The 21,183-nt window shown below is 33.0% G+C and overlaps 3 protein-coding genes across 4 annotated transcripts; 2 read left to right on the plus strand and 1 right to left on the minus strand.

The window, feature by feature from the left end:
• Positions 1-50: 50 nt before the first annotated feature.
• On the plus strand, positions 51-6,673 carry LOC114410069 (NAD-dependent protein deacylase SRT2-like). 2 transcript variants are annotated; one of them, XR_003666271.1, is made up of 11 exons: positions 51-211; positions 602-644; positions 778-1,015; positions 1,162-1,227; positions 2,228-2,273; positions 2,835-2,995; positions 3,094-3,223; positions 4,271-4,435; positions 5,641-5,768; positions 6,304-6,398; positions 6,492-6,510. XR_003666271.1 is itself a non-coding variant. In XM_028373824.1 (11 exons), the coding sequence occupies exons 1-11, from the start codon at positions 158-160 to the stop codon at positions 6,540-6,542; spliced, it is 1,182 nt and encodes a 393-aa protein (XP_028229625.1). In that variant the 5' UTR covers positions 51-157; the 3' UTR covers positions 6,543-6,673. The 2 variants fall into 2 exon arrangements, 1 of the variants encoding a protein (XP_028229625.1); XM_028373824.1 differs by having other exon boundaries at positions 6,299-6,398; positions 6,492-6,673.
• A 510-nt stretch (positions 6,674-7,183) lies between these two features.
• LOC114410071 (RNA polymerase II transcriptional coactivator KIWI-like) lies at positions 7,184-9,193 on the minus strand. The gene is made up of 4 exons (XM_028373827.1): positions 8,766-9,193; positions 8,559-8,664; positions 7,614-7,636; positions 7,184-7,471 (listed from the first exon to the last, which is right to left on the minus strand). The coding sequence occupies exons 1-4, from the start codon at positions 8,892-8,894 to the stop codon at positions 7,412-7,414; spliced, it is 318 nt and encodes a 105-aa protein (XP_028229628.1). The 5' UTR covers positions 8,895-9,193; the 3' UTR covers positions 7,184-7,411.
• Positions 9,194-11,194: 2,001 nt separating this feature from the next.
• LOC114410070 (vacuolar protein sorting-associated protein 20 homolog 2-like) lies at positions 11,195-15,496 on the plus strand. The gene is made up of 6 exons (XM_028373826.1): positions 11,195-12,598; positions 13,505-13,657; positions 13,922-14,074; positions 14,219-14,302; positions 14,853-14,982; positions 15,263-15,496. Exons 1-6 carry the CDS (start codon positions 12,497-12,499, stop codon positions 15,286-15,288), a joined length of 648 nt encoding a protein of 215 aa, XP_028229627.1. The 5' UTR covers positions 11,195-12,496; the 3' UTR covers positions 15,289-15,496.
• The last annotated feature ends 5,687 nt before the right edge of the window (positions 15,497-21,183 follow it).

The following is a 21,183-nucleotide window of genomic DNA, read 5'->3' on the forward strand; positions in this document are numbered from 1 at the left end:
ATTGACAAAATGACTGTTTATCATAAACTTTAAACTTTTTATAGGCGGCGGAGAAGTATGCAACGTGGAGGGGGTTGAACATAATGAACCAAAATCCAGAGTAAAAGGCGAAGCAGCGGTGGGAGCGATGCGCATCATGGTTGCTCCCATAAACTAAATGGCTATGTCTTTACCTCTTCGTTTCTATTCCTCCTCGTCTTTCTCTCTCACTGTAAGTTCCGCTTCTCTCTCTCTACCTTTCTCTCTGTTACATCAAGTCAAAGATTCAAAGGAGTAAAATAATTGTAGGTCAGGGAATGCTATTATTAACCATGTTTCCAGAAACCTTTCTCATGATAAATGAAATTCATTCTCCACTTTCAGATTCTTCATTTCTAACTTGTGTTCAACTCTCTTTCTTCTGACTCATTCTGCATCTTTTTCTTTCTTTGCTCCAAACAATATCTGCATCAAATGCACTTTTTATTTTAATCATTCGTTTCATATCTTTCATTTAACTCTCTACTTTTTCTACACTATTGAATAGATGTAAATATGTTATGCTTCATAGTTCATAATGTGTGTGTTTCTTTTTCTATTTATTATTTATCTAAATGTACAGTCTCTTGGGGTTGTGAGAAAAGTGCTCGGGACTCTTACAACAGGCAAGTATGCTCCCTCTTGCTTGCAAAATTATTTTCTTGCATTAACATAAACTCTTACTTTGAGTTCCTGACACTTGTGGCTTATTTGACTGACTATAGCATTGTGTTTCTGCAAATTATTGCATCTTCACAGATATTGTTCAACCAAGGAGTGGAAATTGGCACTTAGCAAAAAGAGGTGGAAGACTCATATCGTTTAAGGGTCGTGCGAGGCTGGTACATACAACGTGCCGAATCTCTGTCCCTGGGACCTTACCAAGAACTGATGAAAAGGCCTCATCTAACATCTCGAGGGATAAGAAGACAGTTCCAGAAGCAGATCCTCCGAGTATCAAAGACGTTCAGCTTTTGTATGAATTTTTGGACCGGAGGTTGATTTTCTTATTCTCTATTTTTTTTTTCAGTTAGAAGTATATTAGATCTCCATACGTACTGTAGATATAATAACAGCACTTTGATCATTTACATTTTGCAAATTTTAAGAGTTCCCTGACTCAATTTCAATTTTAATGTACAGTACCAAGCTCACGGTATTGACTGGAGCTGGAATCAGTACAGAGTGTGGCATCCCCGACTACAGAAGGTTCTGCCTCTTTTGTATACTACTTTCTAAGATCATGAGGTTACTTAAAATGCTTATTGGGCTCTTTTGCTCAGAATGGCTGCTTGCTAATTGTTTTATGATATTGAAAATTCTTTCCTCTATTTATTAATATATTTGTTGGACCTTGTAAAGTTTGTGGATGTAGCATTCATAACTGATGGCAACATAAAAGGATTAAACGGATTAATTGCTTAGTTGCTTTCTTCTTTGGCCATGTTATAGATATTGTGCTAAGATTGATAATTGTTGCTATATTTCATCACATTTTGATTGATCCTACCATTTCCTTTAGACTATTTGGAGCTCATTTTCCATTTATTACAAAGTCAAAGTGTGATGAAATATGTCTATGGCCTACATTTTTTTAAAGATTTTCCAAAATTTGGTTTGCTTTATAGATGATCTGATATTTTTTGGTCATTGATGTTACATGTTTCCTGTCAATCTTAAGAAAAAAGAAATGTGTAGGCCTCTTTGGGTTTCAACTTCTTCATTTTATAGGCTGAGTTGGTGAGAGATTCTCTAGCTAATCTGATCTGATTACAATTCAAACTAGTAGATCAGGGGGAAACAAAATAAAAGATAAAACTGAGATCACATGAATCTCAGTCTATCCTAATCTGATCTTATTCTATCCTATGTTTCTAAAAGAATAATTTAAATATTGAAAAGAAAATAACTACGCTGCATCAATATGTAATTATTGGAAACCAGATGCATCAATGATTCATCAGTTGGAGGGGTCCACCATCCATGCACTGACTGTTCATCAGTGCTAATTCTTATCAATATCCACTTTCATTTATTGGTGGAGTCAAAGAATGTGCCATTCTTGTTGTGTTTAAAGTCCTATATAGGGTGAACATTGAGTTTCATATTGAGAGAATATGGAATGAATTGCTAAAATTTATTATTCTTGATGCTGACTTTATCTTCTTTTGTCTGTTCTTCACTGATAGCAATTCATTATTTATTGCAGCCCCAATGGAGCTTATAGTTCTGGTTTCAAACCAATAACCCATCAGGTGATCTAAAGACATGTTCAAATATATTTGCTTCTTTGATTGTACTGTGATAGGGCCTAAATAATTTAGAAAAATATGGCCAATAGAAAAAGATTAAAAAAAACGGCTAAGGATAGGAAAACATATATGTTTGCATTTAGATATCATGTTCCAGATGGTTGCTTTAATGGCTTGGAATTTCATATCATTTTTCAAATACCTTAAATATTATTTCCTGTAGCCTATAGGGGAAAAGAAAGAACACAATACCTGCAGTATGCCAGTATCTATGGGCATGTTCTTTAAAGAGAAGAAAAGTTGTTGTTAGCCAATAGTGTAGGGCAAGCAGAACTCTCTCCATCTACAGAAGGAGAGAAAGACTTCAACTATTGATAAGTTATTAAGAATCTGGCATTGGTGTAATCATGAGTGTGTAGCATATTTAAATTTGAATGTTTATGGCAATGACTTTGGTGAAGAAAACTCAACTAGATTTTTATGCCAAAATAGTTGTGACTCATGAAGCCCTTTCATCTTAATCTGCGTGTTTATGTTCTCCTTTCTCTTAACATTATTTAAAAGGAGTTTCTCCGTTCAAGTCGAGCTCGGAGGAGATATTGGGCAAGGAGCTATGCTGGATGGAGGCGATTTACAACAGCACAACCATCTGCTGCCCATACTGCATTGGCCACATTAGATAAAGCTGGCCGAATCAATTTTATGATTACCCAAAATGTTGATAGGTACCCTCTAATTATTTATCAATTAATTAGGCTTATTTGGAAAACCTGAGATATTAAAAGCAAGCCTATCTTGGAATTTTGTTGTACCTTGTTCTCAGGCTGCATCATCGTGCTGGTAGCAACCCATTAGAAATACATGGGACTGTATACACTGTAATTTGTATAGATTGTGGATATTCCTTTTGCCGGAGCTTATTTCAGGACCAGTTGAAGACCCTTAATCCCAAGGTTAGAATTTGCAACTAATAGAAAAAATTGTATTATCAATGAAATTTTTTTAAGTGATTTCTATATTTAGAAAAATGCTGATGAAGTGAGTTTATGATTAAGTCATGATATTTAAAAGATTTAGTCCTTTGTTCTAGGGATAAAGTATATTTTGATGTTGAGAGATGTAATACTTAGATATAAGGAATAATTTCTCTTGCTGGTTGATAACTATAGTATCTGTGTAAGCTCTCTAGAGGTCTTGATGGTTTCTTTGGGTTGGTTTTGTTTGTGATAAAAAAATTCCCCCTTTTTTATTCTCTTAAATATGAGGGAAGAGGGAAGTCATAGAAGGAGAAGAATGATGCATCTGGGTGCTCTCATTCATCAGGTGTGTGGCGTGGGGAGAACAGTAATCCCATCAAATGATTTATGCTTCATAGGTTTAAGATGAAATCTGATTGTTGGGAAGTATGCACTAAAAAGTAGAGAAAGAAGTATGGGGAAAAACTAATATGTCCCGTGAAAGATTCCTAATGGCATGTGTAATAATACTGGATGTTAAACATTGTGTTTAAATAAGACTTGTACCTTTGTTGCAGTCATTGCAAGAAACTACTTTCTTAACTCATAAAACTTCCTCGAACGCTTATTGTTTTCTTATATTGCTTGACAGTTAACACTAAGAAAGAAGATTGAAAAAATTGAGGGTACCATCTTGAATCTTGCAGGGATTACTAAACTATAAAAAACTTCGTACCCCATTGCCCAGAGGCTCTTCGCTATGCGAAGATATAGGGTACAATTACCACACTAAGCATTTATTTGTCAGTCTGTTAAATTTTCTTAAGAATTATGTTTTGCATGTTTCAATCATTTATATAATTTGTATTATACATGTCTGCAATGTGTTCCTTGTACTGAAACTCTGATAGTAGGAGGACCTGACTTGGGTCATTACTGTGTATTTAAAAGCAAAAATATGTTGCTTCATTTTATCAATGTTTATTTCTCAAAACAATAAGACTGTGTGCATCTATTCTGAGTTTCCCTTTTCTGATAAACCAGTGGGCAGAAGCAATCGATAACTTGGACCATGGAAACCCTGGATCAGACAAGAGTTTTGGCATGAAACAAAGACCTGATGGTGATATTGAGATTGATGAAAGATTTTGGGAGGAGGATTTTACCATCCCAACTTGTCATAAGTGCAATGGAGCTCTCAAACCTGATGTAGGCCGTCTTGTTTCTTTCAGTTGAAATATATGGCTGTGCCTGTGACTTGTCTGGATACTTCAGCCTGTTAGTTTTGTACAGATATTTTGTTCTTTATTGTTGTGGCTGGTAATTAGTGGGGGCAAGAGAAGTATAAGAAATCATAATTATTACTATATAAATTATGGATCTGAAACAGTGAATCTACGAACACACCTCCCTACTGCACATAAAAGAAAAGGAAAAAAGAAACAAAATAAAAAATTCCATGAAATGCAGTGAAGCTGAATAGACACTTCTGGATGTTTTGACCACCAGTTCAGAATATATAAGGTTATGATAGGAAGTGATGGTTGACCCTCCAAGATATAGAAACAAATAGATCAACAATGGAAAAAGAAAAGCAGGAATTCAGGTACTGATATTATTGAATGTGTAAAAAGGAAATGCTGTGGGTTGGATTTCCTACTGCCACTGAGCTAGGCTCCTACCGAGGGCTAGTGCGCTCTGTCCATAACAAACTTAATGATTCTCTCTGATATCCTCTTTCCTCACACATCCCAATATAACAGAAACTCATTATATATTTGACACATCCCTCTCTGCCACGTCAGCATTGTCTCTCAGGCCATTTCTAATTTATCTAACATAAACTCTCTACACCTTGGGCTTGGGCAGCTGATGTACTAATTGTTCATTTGGATCCAAATTCTCATTTAAGCCTTTAAGGACCTCACAGGGTTGTAGAATATTTATTTTAAGTTCTCATTAGGTGCTATACTCGTTATCCTAGGCAACTAAACTTGTCCCGTTTGGCTCAGAGGAATCAGAACAAAATTCCATGTTGATGACCATTTAAGTTGTGTATTCTTTTTTGTAATTCTGTTTTATGTGGCAAATCTTGATGTGTGCTTTACCGTATCTTTTTCTTCTGTGATGATTTGTTGCTGCTCTATCTCTTGAATAAGTTCATGGCTGTGTTTTAAGATTCAACATATTTCATGATTCAGCTGGAAGGAACAGACTGCAAGTGTATTTTGAAACAACTTGAATTATTCCGTGGACAGAGAAATTCATACTCAGTCAATCATGTATCTGAGAATGTTTTGTGATCATTTTTATTTGACTTATTATGCTGGCGAATGTAAATGCTTGTTTAAGTAAATCAAACGTGAAATATTTATGGAGTGTCCTTAACATTCTCATTGTGAATAATTATGAAGGTTGTCTTTTTTGGTGATAATGTTCCCAAGGACAGAGCTGATATGGCAATGGAAGCATCTAGAAGATGTGATGCTTTTCTTGTACTCGGGTCATCTCTGATGACCATGTCTGCTTTTCGACTTATCAGGTAGATTCAAAATTACCAGGTCTTCTGGCTATGGTGTCAATATTATCTAAATTATAGCATTTGAATATACAAAAAAAAATAAAAATGTGTGATTTGCATTCTGCCACATGATAGATTGATAGTAGAAACCAATTTTCCATGTTTTCACATCTTCAAAATAACTATTTGATAAAATCTGGTGTTGGAGTAGAACCCTTCATCATTTTGTCTTGTCAGTGATTTATTCTTATCTATTGTAGGATCTTCCCATAAATGACACCTGAGATTAAAATACAATATAGTTTTCTAGACAAATTCTGCTATTTTATAAAATGATTGTTGATGCCCTCCTATAAAATTTGATATGCAATGATATTATTGAGAATGAGATATATATCAAATTATCATTTCAAAGAAAAAGTTTTGTTTGTAATTAACTTCAAAACTCTAATTTAGATAAAGGTTTGTATTTCCCATTTGCAAGCACTGAAATTTCATTTGCCTGTTTTGCATATCTGACATGATTGGATTTGTAAAATTTACTTGAACAGAGCAGCTCATGAGGCTGGTGCTGCTACTGCAATTGTGAACATAGGTGTGACGCGTGCTGATGATTTTGTGCCCCTGAAAATAAATGCACGATTGGGTGAGGTATGGCTTGAGTTGATCCTTTGACTAGCTATACTGAATATTGCATTTTGCATGCTTACTGTCTCAAATCTTACAAGCTTTGCATTGTTGCAGATCCTGCCAAGAGTACTTGATATTGGATCTATAAGCATACCCGCTGTATAATGATAGATGAAAATAATGTATTATGTTGCATTCAAATTCAGCAACCAGTATTTTATTTCATCATTCTTGCCCTCATGTAAAGATATTGACGAGGAATTAAATAAAAAGTAATTGATGTGTTATTTTCTGAATTTAAATGTTTTACTTCTTCATATTAAAGACGAACATTGCAGATCGATTAGAAACGCGACAAACACAATCTCAATTCCCAGCACAACAAAAAAAACACGGGCGTTGCTGCCTAAAAGATAGTAAAATCGATGCTCACGAATTTAAACGTTTCGTCAACTCTTTTTTTCCCATTTAATTGTGTAAAGCATGCGCATCTTATACAGAGCTATACCATACAGAAAACTAGTTTTATTTTTGGTACATTATGATTTATTTGGTACATGCTACGAATAACTTGTGTAACTGATCGGTCAATAAAATCTATACATAAATTTATTAAAGATTAAAATTAGATTTTTTTATTTTTTAAATTAAAACGTTTGGCAGAGGAAATGAGTCAAGGGTCAAATACTATTATTAGATTCAACTACTCTAAATAAATAGTAAACAAACATTCTTGAAATTTGTAGTTTCTCCTTCCCTTTCTTTGTCCACAGTTTTTACTGTTTCAGAGGATAAATAACAGCATGTGGTAGCAGTAAGCAGTAGATAGTTAACCAACTACTAGCATATATAATAGAGGTCACTTTACATGCATTAGTAACCAGAGGCTGAAATCGAAATCCTACAATAGCAACCTCGAAGGGTTTGATCAGACAAAATACTGTAGCCCTTAACTGTACTTCAAATCATCCAAAAAGACTATATATATAACCTGCTATCATAGTAAACTATTAAATTGACTAGATGCCCACTTCCTAAGAATTCTCATTAACTGCCTTGTCAATTTCTTCGACATGATTACGAAGCACATTCCACTGCAAAACACAAGAAATGAATTACAGGACAGTGGCTCGAAAATCATTTGTTCTAGATCATTAGAACCAACAGATTTAAGACAGAGGCATAGAAAAGGAACTCATAATATACAACATCCATATATATAGTTTCAAGATATACCTGATCCATGGTCAACGAGATACCTGAAAACAAATAATAAAAATGTAAGTGTAACCCACATTTATAAATCCTCTAGCTAACAAACATCTTCATATGGGGTTTAAATGAAATGGATAAATCAAATAGAGTTCTATAAAATACCAATTTTTCAGTAAAAGCAAACAAAACAATCTATTCCTGCACTCCACTTGTTCCCAACTGACTAGTCTTTCTACATTCTAGAAGAATTTCCCAGGTTTACATAAGGATCCCTCAACCATAATGCATGAGCATGATCTTGAACATCAAAGGATAGCATAAACAAGGACCTTTTAAGAGTCAATCAGGTCAACCCCATTAGAAGAAAAGACTCTAATTGAAACATGGAAATCAAGTTAACAAGTATACATCCAATGCAACTTGTCACAAATTGCATAATTATCAATTTGGTCCACTCATGTAATGACTATGAAATAGATACAACTACAAGCAAGAGGCATCATGTGTCAATACTATATAACATGCATGAGTATTCCCATGGACCACATTGTTGGCAATTTCAAATACATGCCCAGCGGAGCTAACAACAAATTACACATTCATGAATCACAATTCAACAAACTCCACATCAGAAAAAAAAAATAGTTCTCAATGTGGTGACCAGCTAGTACAGAAAACGTGCGTATCCCTCAACCTTCAATGATGTGAGAACCTTATCAATAGTGCCTAACCTAGCAACAAGCCAACAAGGGAGTAGAAACTGCAGCTATCATGAACAAGAACATAGCGTACATTAGTTTAACTACCTCTTTCAACACAATCAGCAAAATAACATTCATAGCATTGAAAAGATCTGACCTAAAACCCTTACTATTCCTAAAACAACGCACACACAAAACTAAAATAAATTCACAAACACATAAAAAGAGTGAAAAAGGCATTTGAAAGAAGCGAGTAGTAACCAACCTTTCCTGCCAGGCAATTGCTTGCCATCTTTGACGTAAAACTCGCGAATGTCAACCATAATGCTGCCTTTCCAGTTCCTCACGGCAACCCTCCTGTTCTTCGAAATCTACATAATAAATAAAACAAACTAATTAGTACACAGCAAAAAAGAAAAAGAAAAAAAAAAAAGAGAAACCCTAGCAATAGCATAGTAGTAGAGTAATCGACTTCGCAAATGGTAACAGAGTCGGGATCGTCGTCGGAATCCTTCTTGAGGGACTTCATGGGCGGCGCGTGGCCTTCGGAGTCGGCGTCGGAAGCATCGTCGTCGTCTCTCCTCTTCGCCTTTCCAGACATTTTCTCGAGTAAGTTTTTCTTTTCAGTTTCTGTGGTGTGAGAATTGTGTGAAGAGTGAGTGAGTGGATTTAAAAAGACGCGAGCGAATAATTTTTTTTATTGAGAATGAAAATAGACCGAAAAATTGAAATCTAGAAACGCTTTTGGCGCCCAAACGAAACGACACTCAAGGGTTGATGCGAAAGTTCACTCCACTCCACTCGCTGCGTCTCAAAATTTTCGCATTCTCAGGGTTTTAATTTAAGTAACTTTCTCCTTTTTTTTTTTCATTTTCTTTTGGGCTTTGCAAGATGCAAAATTAGGGACTTGGATTGTGTCTTAACCCCGTTTGGTTTGGGATAGGATTGTGATGATTTGTGGCATACAACAGGTTGTCAAGAAAAATTAAATTGGACTTGGTTTCTAAGCTGACGTATTTTCTCAAGATGGATCAAAATAATTTGAAATTTTAGTAACATTGACATGAAGATAGGGTGTTGATGTGTGGGAATGATAACGGGTATTGGGATATTGGTTGATTTATATTTTGGTATATTTGAGATGAAAATTTAAAAAATTGGTGTAGTCCCCCACTTCTACCATTTATACTTTATTTTAATCTAAATATGTTACATTTTTTCATTTCAATTCATGTTTATACTTTTTTTCCTCCTTTGAACCAAAGACACTTTTAATGATAATGAAATTTGGTATAAATAATTGTTCATAAATTTTAATAGATGTGGGTATTTAAGTATCCAATCTTACTCATATTCACACCTTTCGATAAAATTAGCTCAAAAGATAACTTATTAAATTATAAGTGTTTATTAAAACTAATTGTTAAAGTAACTAAAAAGTGTAAAATGATAAAAAAAAATAATAAAATCATAATTTATTTTAAAAGAGTAACTAGAAAATTAAATAAACACATAAAGAATAAAAATAGAAAAAAATATAAAAAACTATAAAATAGTGTTTCAAAAAAAATGTTATAAGCTATTACAAAAGTTTACTTACCAAACAATAAAACTAAACTATAAATTAACTAAAATATCTTGTCAAACATACTCATAATATTAATAATAACAATAACATTTTTTTTCTAATGTTGCGCAACATTGCACATAATAAGAGTAAGTAATTACTTAATGTTACTTAATTTAATGTAAGAATTGAATATAATATTAGAAGTTTATAATAATTCATGCACCTTATCTAACTAATTGTGTATACTTTATTGACTATTAACACTTATTTTTAATGATTCTTTCAAATTAATTATTATCATTTTCTTATTTAGATTAATAAATTTACTTTCAATCAAAATAATAAATATTTTCTCTCTGGTTTATTAAATAAATTGATTTCCTACAATATTTATCTATAAAAAAAAATTACAATAACATTTAAATGTCATAATTATGGTGTGCAACAATAATAATAATATATAAGTTACATTTTATAATTCATCCAAAATAATTACCATGTTCCTTATAGAGATACATCATGCTTCTTAATTCACCAAAAAATATCACGTTCCTTATTTTCTAAAGAATAATATTTTGTAAAATATCTTTGAATAATATATTTATTAATATAAATATGTTATAAAACAAGGTTTGAAAATATATGATATAAATTGATAATCTAATTTACATATTTTAGTCATTATATTATAATAAACCTTGTTTAATTTACATATATTCTTTAATAATTATAAATTATATTATAATTAAATTTATTTTAAAAAATAAAATAAAACATATAAAAATGAACAAAAGCTCACATAAGCTCCTAAAGATCATAGATTAAAGTTATTTTTGACAAAATTAGGTAGGCTACATCATATAAAACTAATTAAAAGAAGTGTTTAATAAAGTTATTTATTGAAGTAATTAAAAAATATAAAATTATGTGAATCGACATAAAATTTTACTTTAAATAAAAAAGATTAAAAATAAAGTCTAATAAATGTTTAAAGACAAAATAAAAATAAAAAACAATAAACTTAAAGTTAACATTTTTTAAAAAGAAAAAAGCTAATGTCTTAAAAAATATTCTTTTACACATTCAAAAAATGTTATTTTTTTTTTACAAATGGTTTTATCAAAAAGTGGAATAAGCTGTCCAACTAATAAAAAAAATTAGAAATTAAGATCTTGTTGGGAGTGGTTGTAAGTTTCCGATTTTTTATTTTAAAATGAAATTCAAAACAAAAACATGTTCGACAAAATTTGGGCTGAATTGGTTTTTTTTATAGGTTTTTAAAACCCTTATTTGTAAAAAAAAAAAAAAATGGCTTGTGGGATTTTGTTGTTAGTTTTAGACACCCTTACCTCTCTCTTGTCTCCACGAGTTCTCTATCTCTCTTCGGCCTCTTTCTCCATGCGACCCACTCTCTCGCCGTCGTTCTTCGTGGTCACTGGTCGCTGGTCGTCGCCACCTGCCTCTCGCCTACGGTCACTGTTTTCTTTGGGGAAGTAGAGACTTGTTTAAGGGGAGTAGATTTGAGGGTTTTTCTGAGAGGGTTTTTTTATCTATGTGTGATAATGTGTATGTGTATGTGTATTGATTGATGAAGGGGATATCATGCTCAAGCTTTCATTTGAATCTGTTAATTGCTCAAGCCTTAAAATTTTGATTTCTCTTTTCTGTTAACCCCATATCTCTCACGTTTTCAATTGAGATACGAAAAGGAAGAAGTTTTAATTTTTTTACTCTCCTGAATTGAATTGTGGTGTTGATACAAGAAAAATAGGCCCAAAAAGTTTTCTTTCTCCTTCCTATATTTCTCAGAAAAGAAAAGAAAGAGAGAAAGTTTTATTTAAAAAGCCGTATATTATTCTAATTCGTAAGCCTAAAACTATTTGTATGAAAAAAATATATGAGCGTGAGAGAACGGTGATGGTGTTTCCAGAACAAGAATGAAGCCTTTATCACTTTCTTCTTTTACTCCAATTTCTATCAACTAAAGAAATTTTTAATGAAAAAGGTGTGTGTGAAAGATGGATTCTATTATGGCTGGAATAATGGTTTCAAAGGATAAAGACCAATTTTTGTAAATTTTGCTATTACTACTATAACTTCTTCTAACAAAATTGAAATTTAAATATATGTAACTGTGTGTGAGAAGGCTTAGGTGAGGAAAGGGAAATTAGGAACAAGAGATTTTATTTTGAATTGACTCTCAGGATAATTACTAGAAATAAAATCGAAATAGGAAAGTGAGACTTATTTTAATAGTTTTTAATTATTTTTTTATGTTGTATAATTTCACAATGAAACATGATAAAAAAAAATTCAAAAAAACTGAAACTCAGTCCTCAAAATTAAAACTGAATTTAGTTTTTAATAAATTTAAAATTAAAAACAAAAAAATCACCCGAACGGACTCTAAAAATTTCGACAACCAACGAAGATAAACAACCATAGTGGTTTTCTCTTTTTTTTTTTTTTTTCCTACGTTGTGACCAGGTTGTTCACTTTAGCTGCGAAAGTGTTTGTTTGGCTCAGTTTGTTGAATTCGCTGGCAGCTACAGCTATGATCATCAACAGCACCCCTTTTCCTCTATGATCGATTCGATTCCGTAGAGTGAGAAATCAGATCAGAATAATCATCGATGGGTAATTTGTTCGTGAAGAAGCCCAAGGTAACAGACGTCGATAAAGCAATTCTCGCTCTCAAGACCCAGAGACGCAAACTCGCCCAATATCAACAGAAGGTTACCCTCTTTTCCCCCAAATCAATTTATGCCTTTGTGAATTCTATTGTTATAAGACAATAGGGTTTTCATAGGGAAAATATGATCAGGACGAGTTCTGCCTCTAATATTAGTTAAGATATAAATAAATGAATTTGGGTCTTTTGGAATTCTTTCTTTGTTATAGTTAGAATGAATAAATGTTGGGCTTTCTGAAGAAATGGTTGTATAGTATTTGTATCCTATCCTTAAAATTAGGCATATTCTGCTCCAAGCTAATATGCCATAGAACTTCAAACACTGCACGCTTATATTATAACCTTCTTAAGAGCATCCCACATTTAGTGTCCAATCATGTCTTGAACAGGATTGTTTGTTTCCGAAGGAGGATACATGTGGAAAACCAAAAAAAAGAAAAAAAAAAAAAAGAATTGCTGCAAGCTCAGTGGACAGATCCTGCCCTTATAATATGTTCCATTCAAATTAATCTGGTAACCGCCTGCAAAGTAAAGAATAAATGAGCTGAACTGTACAAGCTAGACCAACACATTTTTTTAATCATTAGCATGCTCTGTATTTTTGTTTGTATGGAGCATGCTTCTAATTGAAATTGTATGGTGGTATGTGAGCGTACATGTTAACTGCATTCTTTTCATGCATATGTCTTTTGTTGTGAAGTGTAGTTTTTCAACTGTTTCCCTTTAGGTTCCTTGTTCAAATTGGCTGGCAAATAAACTTCAATAAAATGCTATTAAGTATGTTAATTGTAAAACTAGTCAGTTGAGAATGTCAATGATGCTTACACTTTTTTTGTTATGTTGTCAACGATGATAGAGCATTTTATTTAGAATATAAGTTCTGCCGTACCCTATAGGATATGTTGCCTTACTTCAGTTTTATTTTTCTTTTTTATTTCTTGTTTTCCAGCTAGATGCTGTTATTGAAGCAGAAAAGCAAGCTGCACGAGACTTGATTCGTGAAAAGAAGAAGGACAGGGCCTTGTTAGCACTAAAGAAAAAAAAGACACAAGAAGAATTGTTGAAGCAAGTTGATGCTTGGCTTATAAATGTTGAGCAACAAGTAATATTTTAATTTATATCGTATTATCCTCTGTCATATTTTTACTTTTCTTGTTTGTTTTATTTCTTTTTGTCCCTTAGAAATAATTATGTTGTTACCTGTTTGCTTCTTTTGGTGGCTTTACAACTGTCTGTTTCTATGTGCCAATTCAGTCATTTTCCCTTCTGGTGTCTTGTACTCATGTTTAGAGGAGATTATTGTGCATTGACATTTCTTTCTTTTAACTCGATTATACATCAAAAACAAATACATACACATTTTCAGTTAGCAGATATTGAACTGGCTAGCAAGCAGAAGGCTGTGTTTGAAAGTTTGAAAGCTGGTAATGATGCAATGAAAGCCATACAAAGTGAGATAAACATTGAAGATGTTCAGAAACTTATGGATGACACTGCTGAAGCTAAAGCTTATCAAGATGTGAGCTTGACTTTCCTGTTATGCTTACTCTTGTTCCTTTTGAAAACTGTTTCCAATTTTCCATGTCTAGATGGAAATTTGATGCTTCTTTCTGTTAACCTTTGATGTTTACTGATGGTTGCCATAATTTTGTTGAATTTGAAGGAAATTAATGAAATAATGGGGGAGAAGTTATCAGCAGAAGACGAGGAGGAGATTTTAGCGGAATTTGAGGACTTGGAAATCCAGGTACATGGATTTCCATTTTTTTTAATTTTGTATTTGTTCTACTCACCTCAATATGAATATCATATTCAAACTGTACCAATTGAACTGGGTTTAATCATAGTAGTACGGAAGGGACATACATATTATGCTTCAATTTAATCCTTTTTCACATAGTGTACCTCCTTGCTGGGGGAATGGCATGGGAATATTATTATTGTACTAGCCAAGGTTAATGGAGCTTCTTTTGTTGGTTGAATTTGCTTTACTTTTGTTGTATGATGAATGTGTATCTAAGATTTTTTGTGGCATGTGATCTATTGGTAAAAAGATGTGTACTGCTATTAGCAGCGTAATGTAACTGTCTGGTAGTTGTGCTGCCTGCAAAAAACATAGCATTCGATTGACTGCAGAAAGTGTGAACTCAAAATTAGGAATATGATAAAAGAAATACCAACTTAAGTCACACCCAAGGAAAAATCAATTAATTCTTAATCAAAGAGGCATAAATAGCATCATGCCCCTGTAAGTTGTTATTATGTGGAAATTGACAGAGTTCATATTATTGCTTCAGCTTACAGTCCAAGATCTTCCCGAAGTTCCTCCCTCAGTTCATGAAGAAATTGAAGAAAAGTTGGACCTTCCTGATGTCCCAACCAAAGCACCAGTTACCAGTGATGCTGAAGTATCTACAAAAGGAAAAGGTATCTGATCTTCCCCTCTTTCTATCCCCCTGTGAAGTTAGTAGATAGATGGTCTGGGATCATCATGATCTCTACTAATCTCTACATGACACATAATTAACTGCTATAATTCTTTCTCATAAATTGGAAAAACTCGAATTTCATATCATGTAGAGATTAGAGATCGATTAGGACCATAAACATGTGATATTCCTGAACTATCTAATAATTCCAACCCCCCTCCCCCAATAAAAATAGGAAAAGAAATTAGCTAACCACTAATGACTGATGATGTAAACAGTTATGGAGGAACCGTTGGCAGCTTGAAGAACATTGCGACTAGAAACATGTCAATTGCTTTGCAAACCAAGGCATACAATCTGACTGTTTTTGCCTGTATTCTTACAAATTCTGTTGCAAAATTGGTGCAGTTACTGGAGTTTGATTGGTTTTACTATTTGCAGAGACATTGAATTTGTACAGATTTGCATGTATAATAATACATCAGTTTTAACAAGAATTTGTACTGAGAAAATCACACGCCCCGTCCCTCTTGCAACTACTTTCACATTATTTACGTTAGATACTTCCAAGGTTAAGCGATAATATTGACCAATAATAACCCGAAACATCCAGTTGAGGAAGTTGTGCCTCTCTTGACTGCCTTGTGGAAACATTGATTCATCAGCCACCAGGTCAGTGTGTTTAGGATTTACAGTTTAGTTTGTGGAGTTGATTGCGCAGCATACTAAATATTAAGATGAGTCGTTGGGCATATAATAAATGATATTACCAAAATTTCCAAAGAAAAAAACATGAAAACTAAAAATTTGGTTTGGTTTTAGCGGTTTTAAAACCATCTTAAATTGTAATCCCTAGGTTCTAAATGCTAACAATCTAAAATGCAACTTTAGAGATCTGTACATCATGTTAACTTATCAAAGATTTATAAATTTAGACAATAATAACTAATTAATGTCTTATATATTGATCAGTTGAAATTTCTATAATTTCCTAATGAATCAATATTGATATCAACTCATTAAACTAATAATAATTTAGAAAGTCTACGAACTTATCAACTTAACGAGTTAATTGGTTCAAGAAAATATTATTATTATTATTATTTTTAATTACAAAAAATTGTCTTATTTTCACTTATTATTTTTAAAAATTTATACAGAGAGCAGTAAAAAAATAAAAATAAAAATATTTTATTTCTTGTACAAATCATTAAAAATAGAAAATAAAAAAAATCAACATTTTAATTAAAAATAAAAAAATCTTAAACCATATAGTCCCTAACATTTTCATGCGTGGGAGCAGAGTGCAAGATTCCCATGAAAGTGGAAAAAAATTTAGCATACAAATAAAACATTGTCTACATTTCTAGTAGTTCTTTCTAAGAATCTTCTAAACATATCAAATCCATTTATAACATTCTTAGAAATCAAGATTAATAGGAAACATGATTGGTAGAAAATATATTTACTACAAATGAAAAAAATAACCTACATATTAAACACATCTTATTATTCTTAGATAATCCCAAGGGAAGGAGTTAATCAAGTGAAGCAAGACACATATAGCATTTGATAGGTCCTAAGTTAGAATCCCCATTTGTCTCTTTGGACAGAGATAAATGTAAGTGTCTCATAAAAAGCTTTTTGAGTTCGGAAACTTTCTCTCTCTTGCACCCCCTCTCCCTAAATGTTACATTACCAAATATACATCCTAGATGTGTCTACCAAACTGACACAAACTTGAGGGAATCCTCCTTAGAAATTGCAATCTTAACATTCATATTCACACACTGTCCATTAATAGAATAATAAAATACATGGGAGAGAGTTTTTTTGTCTTCATGTTCCATGCATTAAGGGTATCTCTAGTCAACAGTGAGAGACTAATCCCTTCAAACTATAAACATAATCAGTTTTACCTCTCCCAACATTCTCTTTTATAAATTAACAGGCAATGTATCGGCTTTATCGGCGGAGACTAATCATTTATTAACCAGTGTTTATACATTGTATGATTTTCCAAATGCTCGGATGCAATTTATATAAAATCTAGCATCTTCCAAACTATTAGTAATATCTTACAATCACTGCATCACAAATCTAAATGAGTACCCTCTCCTTGAGAACTTGCAGACAAATTAGATGAATGCACAATTACTTGGCCAAAATATCTTGACAGTATGAGTCGGGCAATTAATATTCTCAGCTGCCACAGCACTTGTCTCCATGGTGCTAGCTGCATTTTCAAATGCATTAACGTAGTATAGATGCCGCCCGTCCAATATAAATGGTGCAAATACTTCTGGGGCGTGGTAAAGAGGATATGCAGCCCAGTTTATCCGAATTGTCTCCTTCCTCACACTGCCAGTGATAGCAATTGACAAAAATTAAAGACTGGTTCAAGTTTTCTTTTTCTCATTTTAGGGGGAGGGAGGGAGACAGAAAAACACTTAATAGAAAGATCAATAATTAATACAAAGCTCAACAAGTAAATGTCAACATTGGGTTCCAAGCCTAATGTGTCCGACTTGCACGTTAGGGCTAAATGATTGGATTTGGCTTTTTTTAAGTGAGTAAGGATAAAGTAAGTAATTTCAACACATCTATGATTTATTATGCATATGTAATATAAACAATTGATTTTTTTTTCATCAATAGATGAGATTGATTACTTTATCCTCTAAAATTGGTTGCTCACTTTAGAGAAGATGTAATCATTTTATATTGATTAAAAATAATAATTTAAAAAAAAAACAAATAATTTTTTTTATAAAGACCAAAATGAAGATCCACTTGGGACAAATTGGTGACCACGATAAGTCCTATGCTATCCTACTAATATACGATAATGTTATCCTATATCTTATTTTATCTTGTTGGAGAGTTTCAGCCCCCCAGGCAAAGGAGTAGACATACCTTTAGCATTTGCCATCACAATTTTGGCAAGCAGATCTCAAATATATTTAGACTGTGAGAGGAGTAGAGAGCCATTAGAGAGGTGTTTAAACTCGATGCCTAGAAAGTATTCTAGATCACCAAGTTGCTTAAAGGCAAAAACAAAATGAAGTTGAGAGATGACATATTGCGGTAGACTAGAAGAGGAGCCTGTTAAGATAATGTCATCTACGTAGATGAGATCATAAAGACAGCCAACAATGGTCTTGAGAACTATAAGAGAGATGGATCACATTTACTTTGAACAAATCCAAACCCAATGAGGGTTTTAGTAGGCCTCTCTTACCAAGCCTGAGGAGTCTGTTTCAAGTCATAAATAGCTTTCTGAAGCTTACAAACAAGAGCAGATTTTTTTTTTTTAATTTAAAGCCCGTGGCTGTGTCGTCATAATTATCCTTCTCCAACAATCCATTTAAAAATGCATTGTTGACATCTACATGTTGAATGGACCGGTTACTGGTGAGATCTAAAGTTAGAATAAGTCTAATAGTTACAAGCTTCACCATTGGAGAGAAACTCTTCGAATAATCACACCCAAATTCTGATTAGTGATTTTGTGTTGAATGGACCGGTTAGCTGGATTATACACCTATGCAGAGTGATTTTGTGTTGAACAATAGTTGTAAGCATTTAATGTGAAAAAACTTATGAGATAACCTATGTGAGTATGGCAGTTTCAATACATAATGTGTAAGTGGATTAATGACATGCAAACATTTTTAGGAGACGGTAACATTCATTTTATGGATACTATTAATACCACTAAGCTATTTTTTACTTTTGTTTTTGTTTTAATCTTCAGCATAAAATAAGTTTTAGAATTGTGGTGACAAGTGAGTGAGTTGCCATTCCTATTGTTTCAATAAATAAATATTGCAATCCTCTCATTGTACCTTACCATGTTTTCCAGCAAGACCTCTAGGACCAACTACACCTACCAGCAATGCCCATCATACTAACCCAAGGCAAGGAGTTTGCATGAACTGTCGAGAAACGAGACATATATTCTTCCACTGATTGTCCTTTACGTTATGGAAATGTTCAACATCGTGGAACAAATGAACATAATGGTATGGTCTCCGTAGATTTTAAAATTCCATGCCAGTTTAGTTTATCTAGAGAAATAAAAAATGTATTTCTTGGATACTTAGTGTTGCCACAGGAATTTGAGCAAATGGTAACGGTTATTCATGAATACACTGAATGTGTATTGCTTCGGAATGATGGATTAGTGAGGAGTTTACTATAAACTGGTTAGTGTTAATTCTCTGGGCTTGGTCTGACATTTGATACTAATTGAAAAGCTCTCCCGTGACATGCAATGCTTAGTTACACAATGATCATTGGGGTGTATTGGGATTAGGGTTTGAATGCCGGGAAGCTTTTCATTGATCATGATGAAATTTCTGTTCTTTTCTGTGCATATTGGCATAAAATTTACTGTAGCCTGTAGGTTAAACTGCATAAAGTGTGAGCACACAATTTCTTTTATCAAATCTAGGTCTGGGAAACCATATAAAGCTTTGATTCAGGAATTTTACTATTTGTCTTTTCCATTTTCAAGATTTCTTGTCTCTCTTTGTATTTTAGGCATATAGTAGACACCACTGCAACATGTTTCAAGATTTCATATTTTTGCCTTTTCCTCTTTTCTGTTTCCATTTTTCTCGTTTCTTTCTTTCTTTTTTTTTTTATCTAGATTGCCCTCTGTGTTTTGGTTATCAACCTTCCATGCCCTAGAAACAAATTTGTCTTCTCCGCAGCAACCTATGTTATAGATGATAAGTGTTAAATTTTAATGGTTTGCTTGTTTCTACATTTACGGTTTGTGTTTGTAACTTGTGTATATACTTTTTACGGGGATGTTAAAAAGTGTGAACTGACTTATTTGACAAAAAAACAAAAACGGAATCTTCTTAACTCAGTGCATCATGTTAGAAATTCTTGTTCTTCCTTCATCATGCTTTTTGCAGTCATTTAGCAGCTGTCAAAATTGAAATTTAAAACTTTGCATTTTGTAAACCATTAAACAATGCAGGGGAAGCTTTTGTTTCATGCAGTTCATGTGGAACACCATGTGTTTTGCGAACTGCAAATACAGTAAATAACAGGGGAAGGAAGTTCTACTCATGTCAATCACAGGAATGCAACTTCTCTGTGTACGTGAACTCTTGTTTTTTTTTTTTTTTTGTATAATTATATTTCAGCCTTTTGTGCTATATTTACTCTTAGGAGTGCCTCAAATATGAAGAATTTCAACAAATTGAGTTTACTGGCTGGTGTTTTTTACCTTGTGCATAGTTTTATTTGGGGAGTTTCTTGTTTGGAACAAGGGCAGGAGAATTGTCATTGATTATCAATGCCAAATTTTTGTAACTATCTCACATCTTTGACACTTGGCACATAATAATAATGTCTAGACTCTTGATGACAACAGAATGATTAAGCTTCCAACCTCTTCCTCTTGGGCTGCTTTTAATCCACCCAAATAGCTCAAACTGACATTTATAAAATTGAATTTAATATGATCACCACTCACCATTACATAATCTGTGAATCTAATATTTGAAGAGGCTTCAACTCTTTATTTTCAATTATGTGATAGATGATGTTTCAAGTAGTATAGAAAAACAAAACATATTGCACTGGAGGCAGAAGTGTTACACGTTCAAATAGTATTCCATTCCAGCCTCGAATCCTAGGCAAACTGGTGGACGTGGATCTCGTGGTAGAGGTGGCAAGAATGGATCTCGTACTACTAACGTGTGGTGATCCATCTCACTTTGCTAATGTCTTCCCCATTTGTGGTGTCTGATCTCTTCTCAGTAACTGTATAGAAGGAAAACCAGGTTGGGCATCTAGAAGAGCCTTTCTGTCTTTTTTAGGCTAAAATATGTTTTGGTTTCTGCAAAACATCAAAAGTTTGTTTTTGGTTTCTATTAAAAAAAATTGTCTGATTTTTATCCTCACAAAATTATATTATGTGATTTTTTGGTCCCTAACCATGTGGCATTTTATTAAAATTTAAGTTTTAAAATGCAATTTCCAGGACTAAAACCCATCCCAAATTACAGAAAAAAAAAATCAAAACATAATTTGTATAGAGTTATCCTCTTAGATTACCTTTTGAAATTGAGTTAAACTTATTATAGTTCCTAAATTTCATGACTTATGGAATACAAGTATGCCCTTAAAGCCATTTGATGGAGGGTATTGGGATTGATCAATTCCTGTCTATGATATT

Source organism: Glycine soja, chromosome 4 (assembly GCF_004193775.1).
Source record: "Glycine soja cultivar W05 chromosome 4, ASM419377v2, whole genome shotgun sequence".
NCBI lineage: Eukaryota > Viridiplantae > Streptophyta > Magnoliopsida > Fabales > Fabaceae > Glycine > Glycine soja.

What these genes read in the sequence shown, in the direction of transcription:
- LOC114410069 (XM_028373824.1), top strand. Translation starts at nt 158, where the DNA reads ATGGCTATGTCTTTACCTCTTCGTTTCTATTCCTCCTCGTCTTTCTCT. An exon ending in ATGGAGCTCTCAAACCTGAT is followed by an intron (nt 4,436 to 5,640) that starts GTAGGCCGTCTT and finishes ATAATTATGAAG; the next exon opens with GTTGTCTTTTTTGGTGATAA. An exon ending in TAAATGCACGATTGGGTGAG is followed by an intron (nt 6,399 to 6,491) that starts GTATGGCTTGAG and finishes GCATTGTTGCAG; the next exon opens with ATCCTGCCAAGAGTACTTGA.
- LOC114410071 (XM_028373827.1), bottom strand. Translation starts at nt 8,894, where the DNA reads ATGTCTGGAAAGGCGAAGAGGAGAGACGACGACGATGCTTCCGACGCC. An exon ending in ACTCTGTTACCATTTGCGAA is followed by an intron (nt 8,665 to 8,765) that starts GTCGATTACTCT and finishes TTTATTATGTAG; the next exon opens with ATTTCGAAGAACAGGAGGGT. An exon ending in TCTCGTTGACCATGGATCAG is followed by an intron (nt 7,472 to 7,613) that starts GTATATCTTGAA and finishes TGTGTTTTGCAG; the next exon opens with TGGAATGTGCTTCGTAATCA.
- LOC114410070 (XM_028373826.1), top strand. Translation starts at nt 12,497, where the DNA reads ATGGGTAATTTGTTCGTGAAGAAGCCCAAGGTAACAGACGTCGATAAA. An exon ending in TTATAAATGTTGAGCAACAA is followed by an intron (nt 13,658 to 13,921) that starts GTAATATTTTAA and finishes ACACATTTTCAG; the next exon opens with TTAGCAGATATTGAACTGGC. An exon ending in TTGAGGACTTGGAAATCCAG is followed by an intron (nt 14,303 to 14,852) that starts GTACATGGATTT and finishes TTATTGCTTCAG; the next exon opens with CTTACAGTCCAAGATCTTCC.